Raw genomic sequence first — 18,573 nt, forward strand, 5'->3', positions numbered from 1 at the left:
TTTCAGGCAGGGAAGAAAGGAAGAAGAGGAAGACATTTCAAGAGATTCTGTCTAGCTTTAGCCTCTACCTCTCATAACTTGATGCGAACATTGATGAGAACAGTGGGACTAAAAATGACAGCAGCTCAGGCTACAGAATGGTCCAAACCTGTGTCACAGTGGTAAGAATAGAAGAATCAAGCTTTATCTCCTCAACAGCAATCTGTTTTGGAGGTTTTAATTATAACTGAATTTTTAAATTCATGCCTTGTTATTCTAGTTGTTAGTTTTAACCTGCTGGTAAATACTAAAAATTTAACATGTTTGTTAAACATATACTAGAAATTAAAAAAACCTCACTTTGTCATAAGATGAAAACTGATGACAAGTTTAAAAACTCCTGTGAGGATGCTGCAGTTAATAGTTTCGAGAATAATTATCTAATGGACTAATTACTAAATAAAGAAATCAAGGCCTACGACTTAACAGGACACCATTCTGTCTTCAGAAGCCCTGAGCCACAAAGTATGAGCTGGGAAATTGTTCTGAATAACTACCACTACCACGGCCCACCTCGGAGCCTACTACTGATGTATTATTATCAGCCTTGGCCAAGACACAAAGAAGCCTTCATGAGGCTGTCACTAAACTTGGAAAAATAATAAGAGAAACCATTTTTTAAAAATCTGCCCTGTACTTTCCCAGTCTGAAACAGTAAAATGGGAAAGGAGGTATGACTGACTTTTAAAAACAAAACTCCACAACAATTAATTCCTAAGCAGGGTTACACTTTCCATTTGGTTGCGTACAAGCAAAGACCAGGCTGGTATCAGCACAGGCTTTGAAAACTGGATTCCAGGCATATGGGAAGAAGCAATTCTCTGTAAGAGCTTGTTGTAGACAGATGGCACAAAGACCATGCAAGGAGAGAAGGGCCGGGTTAAGAATGCAGGACAAATTCGCTTGACCATGCAAGGCAAAATTAGGGGGATTATTGGGCCAGACAGACTCAGGGTCATGACTAACTTCACAAGGCCATTTTTGGTTTCTCTCTCATATTCTTGAGGGATAGGCAGAGGAAGGGCACAGTGAGAGTCGAGGCTTTTTGTCTTTTTTTTTTGTTTTGTTTTATTGATAGGGTATTAATACTGTGCCTTGCCACATTCATCTGGCATGAAATTACACAGTAAATTATACTACAGTGATTTGAAGCAGATCATTGAGAGCAGTGATGGGAAGGAGAACATTAAACTAGCAGAGGAGAGGTAAAAGGAATTTGAGAATCAGTGAATTGGGTTATATTTTAATAAGGTGATTTGTTTTTCTACAGTACGGTTGCCACAATTTTCTACATCAAAAAGACTTCTATCTGCACATACATTTTTATTAATACCAGAAATAACACAAGACTCTACGATAGACCTTTTAACACCATACATTACAAAACATAAACAAAAAAATTCAAAATTACTTGAAAATATTTCATTGTTCACATATATTCCCTGTTTTTGACTGTAATATCATTCTGGCTGTACTGGTAGCTATTTGCCTATCCTTCCTTTCCATTATTGCTAAAGTTACTGCAAGCTAGAACATTAAGAAACAATGCTTTAGTATGCAACCTATTTTATCAAACACATTGAGTGTTAATTTTTCTCACCTGCATCAGTGGTAGCAGTAAGCACAAAAATATAAAGATAATGAAGTAGAGAAAAGAAAAAGCTGGAAAAAGTTCCCTACACACATACTCAAGTTTGGCAGGTTTTTTTCTTTAGCTCAACACAACTTCTGCCATTAAGAACTGAAAGACAGCAAAGTTTAGTCCTTGTTCAATATTAGTATCTTTGAAATAGTAAAGCTCTTGCTAGAAATCCCACAACATTAATCAGTGCAATAACCCAAGGCACAACCTCATATGTTCTTCCAGTATCAAACTGAATCAAAATAAATTTGGATTGACCCCCTTGATAATGAGCTCCCACATACTTTGAAGTTTGACACCAGAAAACTGAATTGTTATAAAGATGTAACTCTTCTGTTCATCAAGTATCCATACACATTACCCCAAAAGTTTTTGCAGCTCCTGTTAAGGCAAACACATAGTACAAACTTTCAGCTTTAAAGCTAGCTCCGTTGAATGGCACAGATTAAACTCCTCAGTAAACTTAGTTTACTAAAGTTTTCATTGACAGTTACAGGACGAGGCTCCAGACATTTATCTGAAAGTTCATTCACCTAGTTAATATCACATATGGTAATTGTAACTTCTGAGAGTTTCCATTCCAATTCTTTCTTGTCAGCTCAGCTAAGTCTTTGATCCACAAGAGCCTAAGTTCTGTAGCTCATATAGTCTCATTTGAAACAGACTGGCCAAACAGTTAAACAAGCACAGGTAATTTTAGACATTACTGTGCTAGATAAAAATCAATGTATGTTTTCTTGCCTATTAATAACAGACTGACTAATTTTCAGAAATAAACTTCTTATTTTCAATACTTTACAACTATTAACCAGTAAGTACTTTAACTATTCTGTGTTCAATATTTTACTTTTCTACAACAGTGCATGAACAATACTTGCATACACTAATTGCCTACTGAGACTTCAGTACAGCACAACATTCTCCAGAAACTTCGTCATAAGGTAAAAAACACTGATGTGATTTGTGATGGATTTCTGAAGTCTAAGGGATTTAACTATCTGTAATATCTGCTAGGTCTTCAAAAGAAACATCTGTTCAAAAGTTGACATATATAAGCAGGTTGTACAAACATCACCTTCTTAGATTTCCTTCACATAAGGCAAGAACAGAGCTGACAACAACAACAACAAAAAAAACCAGTAAAACTTTCTGCCCCTCTAATGCAAATGCTCATTCAGTGAGCAGCTTTTTTGGTTGTTTTTTCTTTTCTTCAACCGTTCAAAACGGACATCAGGATTTCCTTCCACACGAAACAAGTGCTCTTCCTTTCCAGATTCCTAACTTCACGAAGGTCAGATACACTGAGCAAGTCAGAAAACTGGTATTTAAGTTCATTCTACCATCACTTGAAAGTTTACTTTTCTGCAGCCAATCAATACCTCTACACAGTCGGAAAAACTTCCCCAATATTATGAGACTCATGATACACCTGTACAATTTTGCTGCAGACTCACAGATTTTGAGGTAGAATAGATCAGTAAGAAAATCTAACCAACACCTGTACCTACAGAACCTCACTTAGTAGTTCTTTTATCAAACTAATAAAGTCTACTTTAACTTAAATTTCTCTTAATGATACTGCATTTCATGTTGGCATAAAATACATCTACATTGCCAAGAAAAACAGCAGAACATTAAACCAAAATGTTAATCAACTTCTAAGAACTCACTAAAGAAATTTATTAATTTTGCACAGATCTAGAATTATTAATAATCCAAACAGACTGCTCTTGAGCTATAGGATAAATTATTTCAGAAAGAAACAATGCCTTACAGCTTGTTTTCATGGTGTTAAGGGTACTGAGATTCACATGACACTTGTGAATAAGGTGAAGAGCAGCAATCACTTTCTCTGCCTCTGAATGTCCAATTCTTAATGGCTGCTGGAATATTGCAATCCAAAACGCTCATTAAATTTGACTACAAACTCAGCTTCCAAAGTGCCTACACAGAAGATGAGATGATAGTTTCTATACTAGCTTTGCTCCCAAAGCACGTGGTTTCTTGGAAAATTAAATTGCCACCACTGTCAAAAAGAAGAGAGCTTACAGACTGGAAAAGAGAATTATGCTGTTTGATTCAGCAGTTTTCATATGAGCTGTAACACAGTGGAATGTTCTGAACCTTCATCTTTGCTGTTTGATTTGCTGTCACCAAAAATTAAATATGCACCTTTATCAAATGAAGATACGTGGTGAAACATACATTGCAAAACTTAAACACCCACCATTGGCGAAGACAGTTCTAATATGTGAAGATTTTCTTTCTTGTGTGTTACTTTTTATTTTCGGAAAGGTAAGACTCTTATGAGGGAGAGATCAAAGTGCAGATGCTCACACCCTGATGCCTGGCTTGTCCTTGTAGACATACAGTCCCTGCTAACTGGAAGAATGAATTATGCAGGAGAGGGTAAACAGCACAGGTTTGGTTCAAAAGATAAGGGCAACCTAACTGCTCTTCTCAGTTAGCCTTTCGTAATGTTCCAGTACACTCAAGGAAAGAAGTGGGGAAAAACCTTTACACGTCTCACACCTAAAGAAACTGTTTTCCCTAAAGATGAAACCCATACACAGCTTATTTTCTATTTGTTTTCTTCCTCTTGAATCAGATGACTGTGGTAATGGTTTATTCTTAAATATGATGGAAATAAACAATAATCTAAGAGAGGAAAGTTAATCTGCTGTTAAAGATGGGTCAGGTTATAATAACCATCTGATCTAATCCATGTGTAACACTGAGAAGAGAAGCTCACCCAATTATTTTTCAGACAGTCAAAAGATCTCTTAGAAAGGGATGCCCTCTTGAGGTTGAAAGACCAAATAATACAAAAGCCACTGAAAACAATGCCAAATTATTTGAGAACCTACATGTGTTTCTAATGAGACAATATTCATCCCGGTCAATCTGTTTTATACATCTATTCATTAGCTTACAATGAATTTTTCTGCTACATAAACCTCCCCCTTAAAGTTTTATTACTCCCATTTGTAAAAAGCTAAAAAAGTCATAGCTTAAAACTTCTACATGAACAGGTAGATACCAATCATTTCCAGTACAAGCTGTGTTTGGTGGACTCCAATTTTTCAGTATTCTTCAAATAGCATTATGAAAACAGAATATGGTGAACTGTAGTTTTCTGTGTAAGTCTCTCTCAATCCAAGTGTCCTAAGCAGCACTTGCATGTATTAATAGCAAAGGGGAAAAATATCCAGGGTGTCTGAAGAGGGAAGGAGGGGTTAGCAGCAATATTCGTAGAGTTGGGAAAAGTTACACGGCCTTTTCTGGCGATATTCTTTGCCAAAAGGAAAAAAAAGTGGGGAGGAGGCACGTAGGGACTGGAATCCGAAGTGCTATATCCATGCCTAACAATCAGATATTTGTTTTCTATGCAAAAGTCACTTATGTCAGCAGTGAATTTCTAAAGCCGAAATAGACTGCACCACATAAAAAACTTTTATACCTCCATTTAAAAATAGAAATTAAACCACAAACTCAGAAATTAGTGATAGTTCAAAGCCCAGTGATCATACCACGACCCAGCTTAGAAACAGAACAAGGGTCAAACTACTGAGCTGTTTAAACTCCGATTAGTTTTATACCTAAAATGTTCTAACATTTAATGCTTAAATGGTGGAAATAATTTTCTTCCAGTTGCTCAACAATTACTTCTCTTCTAAAGTTCTCTCCTCTTCCATTACACAATCATTTTTAGTAAGCACAGGATATAAATAACAAATTTTTGGGTTCCTTCATCTTATTCTTGATTTAAGGCCCTCTCTGCCTCTACTAAGTATATTAAGAGAAAGCTTCCATCTCTGTTCAGACTAAAAGACCCCATTTCTCATAAAAATAAACTGATGCACATAAACTCTACTGCTCAGAATGTCCAGTAGTGAAAGACTTTTCAATCTGCTCTATTTTAAAGCTTCCAAATGGAAGCTCACATTTTCCTGACAATAGATACATCCATTTTCAGACATTCCAGTGCAAAAATAATCACTGTGCTGATTCTGCCAGGATAAGCATTGGGATACATTGAAAAGTACATTAAAAAAAAACCCAAAACCAAAAAATCCCTCCCACAAAAAAACAACTACAGAAAAACCAATAAACAAAACCACCCCACTTTGTCAGTTTCATAACCTCAAGACATGAAATTGGTTTTATCTTTCCCTTCTCTGCTACATTTTTCAGGAAATACACAATTTTTTGTTATCATGCTGAAATAAGCAGGAATGCCTTTCTATACCCGAGTCACTCAGAATGAAGACCAATGTTCTAATGGTCAGCCCTGGTCTGCCTCAGACATTGTCTAGATAACGGCATCAATAAAGACAAAAAAACCTCATTATAACTTTCAAAGATTTAAGTAGAAGCTGACTTAAACCCAAGAAAATCTTGAGAACAACCTTGCACAGGGATGAGTTGAGGAGATGATCAGTTAGTGCCATATCCATAACTACCCACAACAACTAGCTTTTAGTATGTTCACATTGTGTTGGCCAAAGGATCTTGACACTCCATTTATCCAATGCAACTAAATTTAAGAACTACATAGGACTGCTAAGCTTGTCAACATCCATTCTGTATTTAGCCTTCTACTTGGCATTAAAACTAGGGCTCCACCAACCAGACAGACAAGGGTCCCTTTATAGTGTAACAATGATCAAAGTCGAAGAGTTATCTTATTTTAAAAGCGCAAGTTTCCGTCACCAGACAGAACACACAAACTAACTACATTCTGTGATATTTCTTCGAATCTCTAACTTGGTTTTCTTTGTTGACAGTGGGTTGATAAAGTCATGGAGAGGACAGAGCTAAAACTTCTTATAGCAACTGAAGAAAGAACTGAGAAATTCAGTTTGGACCACAAATATTTTACTGTACAGTGCTGAGAACAGAAATGAAGATAAGCTCCTTCTATACCATAGTCTGAAGCTGCACTACTTGAGATAAGCAGAATAATCTGGTATGTCTCCAAAAAGTCAATACCAAATGAACAGATAGAGGGTTTGCTTCACCCTCCAAAGCCATCTGTCTTGAGATACAGTAACTACATGAGGTTTGGCAAATAGGGATAAGATGGCCAAGTGGTTCTACAGTGCATGTGTATTATAAGGACATTCAGCTGACTAGAAAGTGTTTTCACTGGATATTTCAGTAGTTCTGTCCTTCAGAACCATTCCAAAAATTAGTTTTCTCTTTACTGACTACAAGCCTTCAAGTCTGCAGCAAGCCTTCAAGAAAATCCTTCCAAGACTGTAGCTTAAATAGAGAAATAATAGCTCTCTAATAGAGAAAGAATGCAGCACAGCAGTATTTTAAAATAGCACTGTTTCTGCATAAATTTATGCTCTCTAAAGAATAAAGATGTAAACATTTTTATTAAGTTCACTGTATGGTTCCCATGCATTTAAAGTGATTGAAGGCAGGGGTTACATGGGGAGAAAACATTAATAGAAACACTTAGGTATCATTTACCCCATTTTCCATTACGGAGGAATTTTCAGAGGTAATTCTGGAGTCCTCAGAATGCTCCCATTCTCCTTTAGCCAATATGGCTAAATCTTTGCAGCACTAGTCTCTAACTGTTTGCTAGACACAGATCTCAAAATTTACCTCTAAGACCAATATGTTTAGCTACACTTAGGGTTTAGGAACTGGAGAACTAAAAACACTGTTCATATAATTTCCTGTTGAACATTAGTACCAAAAGCAGTTGAATAAGGTTAACATTGGCATCACAGTCATGTAGGATACAATAAACAGACAATACTGTTCTATTATTAACTCCTCTAAACACATTGTTAGCCACACTTAGGTGTTCTTGCATTACTCTCAACTGAAGTTACTGTCATTTTTGAGTCAGGACTTTGTCAACTTAGTTACAGGCTTACCTTGTTGCGTGTTTTCACTTTCAATTTAGTCTTCTGTTTTCTTTTCAACTTTTTCTTGCTAAAAAGTTTCTTACTTCTGAAAAAGAGGAAAAAAGCAATGAGAACAAAATAAACTCCCTTCTGTACCTCACAGTAATAAGCACAGAGGGAAAAAATGTCAGAAGTGCTCTAAATTTTTTTCCTCATATGCAAAGGGAATAATTGCAGGTATAATTTCAGAGTATAAATCAGAATACAAAGCACTTAAAGTTGTGCTTTCCTAATGTTCCACTGAATTATGCACCTTTACTCTCATCAATTTAAGCAGAATATATACTAGGAGAGAAACAAGTTCCTGAGCTTTCTATTGGCTTGCCCTATTGCTTCTATTACAAGTTTGTTAGTGCCACAGCAATGCTAGAATTATTGACAATTCTCAGTAAAACAAGCTGTTAGTACAAAACATTGCCTCGTGAAGTCTTAATCACACAAAGATTCAAGCCTTCCAAGACAAAAAGTAAGTTTAAAAATATATCATTTAGCAGAAGATTCAACTGATGGAAGAAACTGCAGTTTCTTTACCTTTTGTTTGGACTTTTTCTACCCTCACATTATAGACTTAATGTCCATTCCTTTATATTACAGATCTAGCACACACACACTTCTCTAAGCTCATTTAATCCTCTCCTGCCCACACCTCATTCTTACCACACTCTTTTTCTCCTTCATTTTATTACCCAGGGAAAAAAAAACCAACCAAAAACTATCATACAAGAAAGATACCATATGCTCACATGCTTGTTCTGTCACCATCACTGAGATTACTCTGAAATGCATGTTTTTTAACCTACTGTTTTTTCAGATTATAAATTCTACCAAAAAAAAAAAAAAAAAAAAGTAATATGTTACCTATGCAGCATACAGCTCACATTACACAGGACTTCAAGCAAAAGCTAACATTCCTTTGTACCACAAACTTTACTCAAATAGCTTACAGTTCAGATTAGTTGAAAAATAAAACTATCATATCTGAAAATCCCAGGCAGTGAGAAATTGCATTTTCAGTAACAGATTGAGAATCAGAAGAACCTTAATATTTCATTCAAGCAACATTGTTCTAAATAAAAATGCTGAGGTTCTAAAAGCATAGTGGTCCAGCAGTTAAACGCTGGAAACACTGAAGCCTGACCAACAGCCAGCAGTGAGAATACAAGCTCCAACAAAGAATTCCTGCAGAGTATTCCAAGAAAGCCTCCTCCTAGAAATTTCACCACTTTTCCTCTTTTGACCTATATTAAGAGGAAGGTATGTTCCTCAAGACACTTCCTGCAGAAACAAACCAGCTCACCACTTTGCTTATAAGGAACAAACACCCTTATCCTGGAGTTAAAAGAAGTGATTCAGTGAGCGGGAATTCCCTCGCCATCCTCAGAAAGTTAAAGCTTACAAAGAGAATGGAGATGACTGCTCAAGGTTCCCCCAACAGTAAAGTTTCAATAGGTAACAGTACACAAGCTATTTAAGAAGCAAGGAAGAAAAACTTCATATAACCTTTACTGCTCAAATTTCAGCAATGAAACTCCATAGTCTAACTCACTATTTAGTTTTTCTTTAATTAGACACATTTCCTCATTAGCATTTAATGCAGTTAATTCTTATTCTGCTGTCAAACATGAAGAACAGTGCAGTCCTTTCCATTCTGTAGCCACTCAATCTTCTGCTCTGGACCTAATGACCTTTTATGAAACTTGCACCCCAACTTTCAGTTTAAAAGTCCTGACTAAAATATCCTCTGGGCTCTTTCAGTCCATACCACACATAAATGATGCTGACCAAAGCTGAAAACAATACTTGTTTGCTGTTAGGAAGAGGAAGAAGAAATGTCTCATATGCCTCCAAGGTCACACTTAAACTGCATTCCAGGTATTATTCGGCAGCTCCACAGCCATATGGCATAGCAGACCTATTTAACCCAGACTAGCATGAAAACATTTCCCTGCAAACCTCGAAATTGAGCTTCCAATACTCTTTATTTATCTGTGCTAATAATTATGCCTTTTAAACACAGTATGATTTGCACTTACCCACAGACAACTTTATAAGCATAGCTTTTTTCTTTTTGTTTTAAAAGATACTAATTCAAGTTGCCAAGACATTTCAAATTCAATCTTTCCTGCCAAAATCCTTGAAAACTCTCCAAATTTGTTACAGCCTGCAAACATTAAAAACACTTTTTCATCTTGTAAATATTTCACTGGACCAGTCCCTGTACTTTTTGCAAGCATTTCTTCGTGTTTATGCATACAACTGAAAAACCCCCAAATTAAGCCTTTTCCCTCCCCCCAAGATTAGGCTCATTTCCATAGTAATAAAACCTCTGCCATTTGGCAGATTAGCTTCATTTGTCACACCTACACAATGTTTTTTTCCAATGAGCAAACAGGAAAGATCAGCAGTGGGTTTACTGATGGTGCTAAGATCTCCCTCATTCATACAACAACCATTAAAGATGCTGCAAACAGCAGCACAGTCTGAACTGCTCCACTGTGGCAGTCTTGATCTTCAGCAAGTTTTGGGCTTGAATAATTCTACATGGAAACAGTTTGGGACAGAAATGCCATAGTAAGAATCCACAATTATGTCCCTATATTTTCTAAAAATGAAACCTCAAGGAGGAAAGTATACTTTCTTCCATACCCAAACAAACCTTCAGAACAAGTAAGCAATTAATAAAAAATATCTCATCACACTAATTTTATAAATAGTTCTGAGCGACCTACAATAACTATGCATAACACTAATGTATTCACAATGTATCTGCATGTAACAAAGACACATATGATTGTTCACAGTTCTACTGTTATATACCATAACACTAAGATGGTTTTAGTATTCAGAAAAAAGGACACTAAAACCATATACCAAAACACTAAGATGTTTTAATATTCCGAAAAACATGGGCAAATATATTCATGGAAAACAATGTTAAGCAGATCATGAGTAATTTCCTGTTGGAAACCACGTGTGTTAATTATAACCACAACTCCTCTACTACCTGAAGTTTAACAAGATCTGATATGGCTCAGCTGGATTTTTTAGCTAAATTATTAATTCTATTGCTGGTTAACAATTGTAAGCTGCTGCTAGCTGTCATTTGTAAAGGTCTTGGTACTCTGCGCTGACAATCAGCTTCCGCTGGCAAAAGGTCTTTAGCCTTCAACTATCTAACTCAGTTGTTGATACCATTTAGCTCACAGAAAACAAGCACTCATTTTCAGCAATCTCAGGCAGGCTTTTTGCAAACTGCTTCAAAACATTATAACATTGGAGACCAAGTTTTGAACTGGACCACAAAGCAAGTACAAGTCAAATGAGCACAGAACATACAGACACCTTGACAAAAAAATACTTGTGGCAAATGGACACAAAGAAAGAGTGAATGGTGCTATTACAGCCTTTACAGAAAAATCCCTAGAGAATAAAATAAATACCAAAAATCTTCAACCCTGGAATATTAAATAATTGCCTCAAAACAAAGGCAGAAATGAAAAAAAAAAGGAGGGGAAAGGGGAAGGTGGGCAATAATCAGTTGCTTGACAATTTAAAATAGGTGAAACAACTGTTTAAATTACATATTACATGACTGCAATTTGTAGCACCTGTAGTAGGAGAAGTAAAGTCATGCTTTAGTTTATTTGTTCTAAACCAGAAGCAGCAATAGCTAGTACTTGGACTATTTGATGCATTATTAGGAGAACATTGTTCAGTTGTCTCAACACCATTGCTCTTACTCTGTTTAAAAGAGATGAAGAAATGCAAAGAGAGCATCTTCCCTCAAGGTGTAATTGATAAGCCTAAAGTTGAGAGGGAAGCTTTATATAGTGAGTGTGTGTTCCTCCCCTCAATGCTGTTATTGAATTACTCAACTTGAACTAAAATTATGTTAGTGTTACACCTGCATAAGATCTTCCAGACCATGCGTTATACGAAGTGCGTGTACAATGAGTGGAAAAAATATTATTCCATCTCTGCTGCTGAAGCAGAAAAGGAACAACAAAAGCCTTATTTAAGTGCTCTCTGACCTAAAACCTTTGCTTCTGAAACATGGTACCAAAGACTACTGTAGCCAGTACAGTATTAGACACAGTTGTTCTGCTGTTGAATCTTTGAGTACACTTTTGAAAAATTTGTGAATTTAGTAAACTACATACTAACACATGCTCAATTTTTTAAGACTTCCAAGTGACTTTAACTCAGTGCATTTGTCTAAACTTGCTTGCTCTGGTTCAAGGGCTACCCATCTTTGGGAAGAAGTATACTGTTGACAGGACAGGTCTAGCCAAGAGCTGCTGTGTTCAGACAAATAACAAATATATTCTGTTACTCGGTTTCCATAAATGCTTACTCAACACAGTTCGCTTAAGAGTCAAGGGCTTGTGGAAATTACAAGGCAGCAGCCACTCAATAAACATTGAAAATGAAACAGTCAAGTTTGTGGTATCAAACAATACTTTTGTTTCCTCCATTAGGTGAACTACTGCTGCTGGTGATCAGCTTTGTTAGAAAAGATGCAGGAAGCATTTGCTTCTGAACAGCCCAAAGTGAAATCCCAAGCTCACATTGTCAAGAAGACCACAACAGCAAGCTATTATCACTCATCACTACACGTATCATGTAGTCATCATCAAGTTTGAGAGTGTTTCGTCAGAGCATCCTTTTACTGGATGCAGTGGCAGCGCAGGTGAAGTTCAGGAACCTGAAAGAAGGCAGTAAGACAAAAGCAGGATCACAACCTTAGACTTCCTAAGAACAGATCTCATCACTCAAGAACAGCCTGTTGTTCATCAGTCTTGCTTGAAGAAACCACAGGATACAGTTCCCTGAAGAGAAAAGAGTGCACAAGAGCCCTCCAATGCCAGCAGTTCGGGGGAGTTGACTCATGTTCTACACAACTTGCAACGCTGTATCTGGTAATCAGCTTGGTTAGACAAGATGCAGGAAGCATTTGCTTCTGAACAGCCCAAAGTGAAATCCATTGCCAGCTCTGGGTGCCCCAGAACAACACTTGTTTACTGGAGTGAGTCCTGAGAAAGGTCACAAAGATGCTTAAAGAACTGGAGGTTCTGTTGTATGAGGAGAAACCAAGCAAGGAGAGATTGTTTAGCTGTGAAAAGAGAAAACCTGGAATGGTGGGGGTGGAACAGCCTCCAAGTGAATATCTCCACCTCCCTCTGATGGGACAGAGCAAAGGCGATGGAAACATACTCTTCTAAGCAATATCCGGTGACAAGCCAAGAGATAATGGAGAAAAAAAAAAAAACAACACAGGAAGTTCCAATTACACCTAAGAACTGTAAAAATGGTCAAAGATTGGAACAGGTTGCCCTGAGAGGCTACACATTCTCCTTCCTTGAAGATAGTGAAAATACAATTGCACAATGTTCAGAGCAACCTGCTCTGGTTGATCCTACTTTGATCAGTCGACAGTCTCCAGAAGCGCCTTCTAATTTCAACTATTCTGTGATCTTCACCATTTGCTTATAAAACAAAGTAAAATTTGACTGTACAATAAACATGCTTCTGCATTGTGGAAAGAGTGTATTTTTTCTCATTCCGAGTTTTGCATTTCTCCTGGTGTTATGCCATGTTTCTGATTATGCTTCCAAGTAGAGGCATACTGAGCTTTTCATCTGTTCACCATCTGGATCAGCAAACTGACATCAAAATCAGGCACAGGAGTAATTTCTATGGGAATTAGTCAGCATAATCAAACCTACAATAGTACACAAAGCTAACAAGAGAACGAGGGATGAAAACTACCTTATCACACTTAAAATATATGCCTGCATTAAGACAATCCACTCACTTGAATTGATCCACACTTTCCTGGATACAACCAACACCGACAGGTACAGAAAGAAGGGCATGACTGATAACATGCTTACATACAACAATCAAGAGCTTCTCTGTACAACAAGGGCACTGCACAGGACCTTTAACAAGACCTTTTTAAAAAGGCTTGTGCACATGGTATGTCAGCTGGAAAACTAAAATATAATTTGTCAAATGGAAGGTACTCTACAATCAGTAAAAAGAGACTGGAAAGAACTCCAAAAGGTCAGCATTTCCATTTCTGGTCTATCATAGAACCAAGGGTCCTGGTCAATGACAGGCTGATTGTGAGTCAGCAGTGCCCTGGCAGCCAGGAGGGCCAACCCTGTCCTGGGGTGTGTCAGGCACAGCATCACCAGGCAGGCAAGGAAGGGGATTGTCCCCTCTGCTCTGCACTGGGGCAGTCTCACTTCAAGTGCTGGGGGCAGTTTTTGGCATCACAATGTAAGAAAGACATTAAGCTGTTAGCATCCAAAGGAGGGCCATGACTATGGTGAAGGGTCTGGAGGGGAAGCTGCATGAGGAGCAGCTGAGGTCACTGCTCAGCCTGGAGGAGATTGAGGGGAGACCTCACAGCAGTTACAACTTCCTCATGAGGGGAAGAGGAGGAGCAGGTACTCATCTCTTCACTCTGGTGACCAGTAGAGGAATTGAGGAAATGGCATGAACTGAGTCAGGGGAAGTTTAGGCTGGATATCAGGAAAGCGTGGTTCATCCAAAAGGGTGGCTCAGCACTGTAACAGGCTCGCCAGGGAAGTGTTCCCAGCACCAAGCCTGACAGTTCAAGGAGTGTTTGGACAAAGCTCTCAGGCACATAGCGTAACATTGAGGGATGGTCCTGTGCAGGGCCAGGAAGTGGGCATGGATCCTTGAGGGTCCCTTCCAACACAGCATATTCTATGATTCTAGTTAAATTCCACTGCATTCCCAACATCTCTTTTCCCTGGAGAGATACTAAACACTGCCAGTGATCACACTCCCACCATGTTCTATGAAATCCTACTAAGAGAATTCTTTCTGATGTATTTTTAAAATTGTCTTTATGGCAATTAAATGCTATTTTTCATATCTTCATTACAGAAAAATCAGTTTATACTTTTCTCTTTTTCTGCAATTTGTTTGATTTTTTTCCCAAGTCTGAGGGAAAATGAGTCTTCTGACAATTAAGCAGTCTCAGTTCAGCCTAAGTCATAAGTCATTTACATAATTACCATCTAATTTCACTATTTTCTCATAACAACCAAGTCTTTTTCAGAAAATGGTGGGGGAAAAAAAAAAGTGGAAAAAAGTCTCACAACGCTGAAATACAAAGAAAAGGTCAAGAATTACTTCAGGTTTCCTACAGAGAAGAATCTCACAATTTTACATGAAATTCTGAAACATTCCAGCAGTAGCACAGCTACTTCTGAATCACAATCACTTTATACTTTTATAGAATGTGTGGAATCTCTCATGAGGTACCTTTTAGTCATTGCTGGTTTTATATTTTTGCTTACTGGTTTGGTAGTGGGATTTTCTGAAGCTAAGCATTTACAATCTTAACTATATCTTATCTTCTACAGTTTTGCATCCTCTGTTAACTTCTTCATCTACAATCTCAGTTCCAACTCTGAAATTGTCAGAGAGAGACTATACAGTTCAGGACCTAGGACAGATCCAGATGCAGAGCAAGAGCTACTACCTGTTCTCACAGGCTTCCCCCTCCACAGCCATTCCACAGCATCTCTCCAGGGTGGGCTCCTGTGTAGTTTTAAATGTACTTTACAGTTGTTCTATCTAGAACAGAGGCAGCCAAATTATCAGGCTGAAGGCAACACACCTAAAAACTCTAGCTGAGGAACGATACAGTCTAGACAATGACACAACAGATGTAGCTTTTCTTACTTGCACCTGCTTGAAAATCATAGAATCATAAATGTCTGATAGGCCCCAATTAAGTCACTCCAAAGCCTTCTCTTTTGCAGGCTGAACAATCCCAGTTCTCTCAGCCTTTCCTCATAGGAGAGGTGCTCCATCTCTCTAAACATTTTGGGGGCCCTCCCTTGGACTCCAAGTCCATGTCCTTCCTGTAACGGAAGGGGATTTGCCTGGATCATCTCCAGCCTCTCACCCACCACTACCCTCAAATCCTTCTTTGTGGGGGCCTATTCCATCTGTTCCTGTTCATCCCCTAGCCTGTGTTAATAGCGAGGGCTGCCCCAACCCAGGTGAAGCACCTTGCACTTGGCCTTGACAAAAACTTTTGAGATTCCCATGGGCCCACTTCTTGAGTGCATGCTTCCAGGTGCAGGCCCTCCAGGTGAAGGCTGGAGTAAGAGCTCTGATATACTCACTCATCTACTATAACAAGATACATCAGACCTGCATCAGACTTTCCTGTTGTACAGAAAATCAGAAGGCATTCTTCTGATGAAATACAACAATGTGCATTTTAAAGGTTTTTTTCCTTCTCTTTGTAAACAAGTAATCTATCTGACACTTGATCACACAAAGAACATGAAGCCGCTGTTATGAAAAGCAACTTAAAAGTAACTGCAGCCTCTGCTGGACTTCCTTATTTCCCAACCCATTTACTCCATGCTCTGAATTGCTCCAGAACAGTTCTTAAATTTGGAATGGAGCTTCAAGGCAACTTAATATCAAACACAGAGAACTACAGCTAATAAATATCAGTTCACTTGTCAGCAAGAAACTTACTATACACATATCTCATTGCCACAGAAGTTCAACTATAAGAGCATCAAAATAAAGGGAAGGGAATACTAAAGAAAAAATGGTTATCAAATCTGCTCAGAAGATCTGAGGACATCTCAAAATTGTGGGACCATCTTTAAAAGACATACCAACTTGCTGTCAACAACTGAGAAGCATCTGGCAAACAGCTAAAGGGGAACAAAAAAAAAAAGAAGTTGTTCAAGAGAAGTTTGGAACATACAAGCAACTGCTCACATGAAGGAGTTGACAATGATAAGAAACAGAACAAAGCAAGTGGGCAGAGCTTCGATGGCCTAACCTATAGACAGAGAAGAGATTTTATGACCGAGAACTGAGTATCAATAAAACTACATAGAGGCTGCATGCTGGCAAGGAGATGAAGAGGTACCATTTGACAAAATGCAACCAACAAACCTTGCTGTAAAACATATTGGAGTTATTGCTTGCATACTCCCTCTTTTGGTACCTCTCCACATGTACATAAGCTTCAGTGTTCAGCAGTCTTATTTCTATGAACTGGATGGTTACTTTTTTTTGAAAGCAACTACTTCTTTTAAGAGCCTCTACATACAACATCTCCCATATTTAAGTATGTACTGTGTCCTTCCAAACAAAGTAGTTTTATTTCTTCTAGCTCAATGTAATCTCAGCACTGTTATTTCAGCTGCCAAGAATTCTAGCATCTGTAATGAAAAACAGCCTTACAAAAAGCCCCATAAAGCAACCCAAAGTAAACAACTCACCTAAACAAATTGCTATACACCTTCTACAAAGCTGGCATACAGAATGAGCTGCTTTAAAGTACGTGCTTTAACATTGCATCTTTAACTGTAAAATGGGAGATGTTCAGAAAATGGTTCCAATGTTAGGTCCAGCCTACACCAAACATCTGATTCTGTCCTTGCCTTTGTGTTTCTCCATCTAACTCACACCAACACAGATCTACCAATTAGTGTCAAAGTGGTGCAAGTCAAGAGGACCCAGCAAATGTTCCATGACATTTAAAAGTTGTTGAAGCACCCTGCAACTGAACTTTCCTAAGGCTTTCCATGGTTAACTTTCCTTCCTTGCAGATACCTACTAAGTAGCCAACATGGTTATCCCTCAATCTACTGCTGGAACATCCAGGACACTTTCAACCATGGGGAGGGACAGTGTCATCAGGCTGCAAGAATAAAGAAGGAAAATAAATATCACTCAAACTCCCAACCTGCTCTTGCCTTGATAAACAAAATGTCTGCTTATAAACAATAGCTCCAAGAGCTTTTTAATGCTTCATTTTTCATATCAACTACAGTAATACCTATCAAGTTTCCAAAAGGACTTGCCATAAAACAGTTGACAGGGAACAAAATACACACATATAAACTGAAAGCTGGCACACAAATGCCTATCATACAAATATATAAACCCTCAGTGTAATGCCAAACTAAGTACTGGCAAGATTTATGAAATAAATAACATCAAGTATATTCTATACCATATACTTACATCACAAACAGACCCAAAATTTTACAAAACACAAACAGAAAAAAACCCAAGAATACTGATTTCTGAAGAAAGAAATACACTAAGTCTTTTCACTTTAATTTGGCAAAGGAATCTACAGAACACCTGAGGAAAAAAATGCTTTATGCAAAGTCTGGTTAGTTGCGCTGAATTTTACAATGTATCTGAAAAGAGAACTATTGCTTTGTAAAATACTTCATGAAAAATACCTCCATGAAGCAGTTGCTTGACCTCGCCTTCTTTGCACAGTTGCAGGCAGGACAGGAAAATAAGATAGTACTTCTGCCAAAATCACAGCCAAAGTAGCTCAGTTGCAAGCCAGTTAGCTCACAAACCATATTTTTGCCTCTTGTTACAGTTTGAATATATTTGCTCCCAAAAGAAAAAAAAAAAGTGGAAGTCTGTAGAAAGAAAAGCTAAGATTTTTGTAGTAATATTTCCAAATTGGGGACTAACTGCCACTAGACAACATCCAGCAAGACTTCAACACACAAAACACCTTAAATTCAAAAATACTCTAAATAATAAATTACTTCCATTTGTATTTTGTTACCATGCAGTTCTTCCTACAAGAATGCTTGGACAAATATGCCGCTTTGTCTTATCTGAAACTGCAAGTGAACCTTTTCAGTTCCTCTCACATTTCCTTTACCCATATCAAGCTGTAGCATGAAGATCTGATACATGTTTCTAAAAACATGTTTACAACAAAAAGAAGGGTGAGAACTATCTCCATCCTATAAATGGATGTGGAAAACGCGCAGGTACTTAATCCCTTCTCCATCTCAGTCCGGTTGTGTTCTCAGGGTATTCAGCCTCCATCATCCAAGAGGAAATGATCAGTGACTTGCTCCACCAGTTAGACACGCACAGGTCTATGGGGCTGGGTGGGATCCACCA

At 37.9% G+C, this 18,573-nt stretch overlaps 1 protein-coding gene across 1 annotated transcript in view; it reads right to left on the reverse strand.

Moving 5' to 3' along the window:
• MYCBP2 (MYC binding protein 2) overlaps positions 1–18,573 on the reverse strand; it is a 172,002-nt gene that overhangs the window by 140,355 nt on the left and 13,074 nt on the right. Inside the window, 1 exon segment of the mRNA XM_041419961.1 lies at positions 7,579–7,654. Within this exon segment, the coding sequence (XP_041275895.1) occupies positions 7,579–7,654 (76 nt within the window).

Source organism: Onychostruthus taczanowskii, unplaced genomic scaffold (genome assembly GCF_017590055.1).
Source record: "Onychostruthus taczanowskii isolate IOZ18803 unplaced genomic scaffold, ASM1759005v1 scaffold62, whole genome shotgun sequence".
NCBI lineage: Eukaryota > Metazoa > Chordata > Aves > Passeriformes > Passeridae > Onychostruthus > Onychostruthus taczanowskii.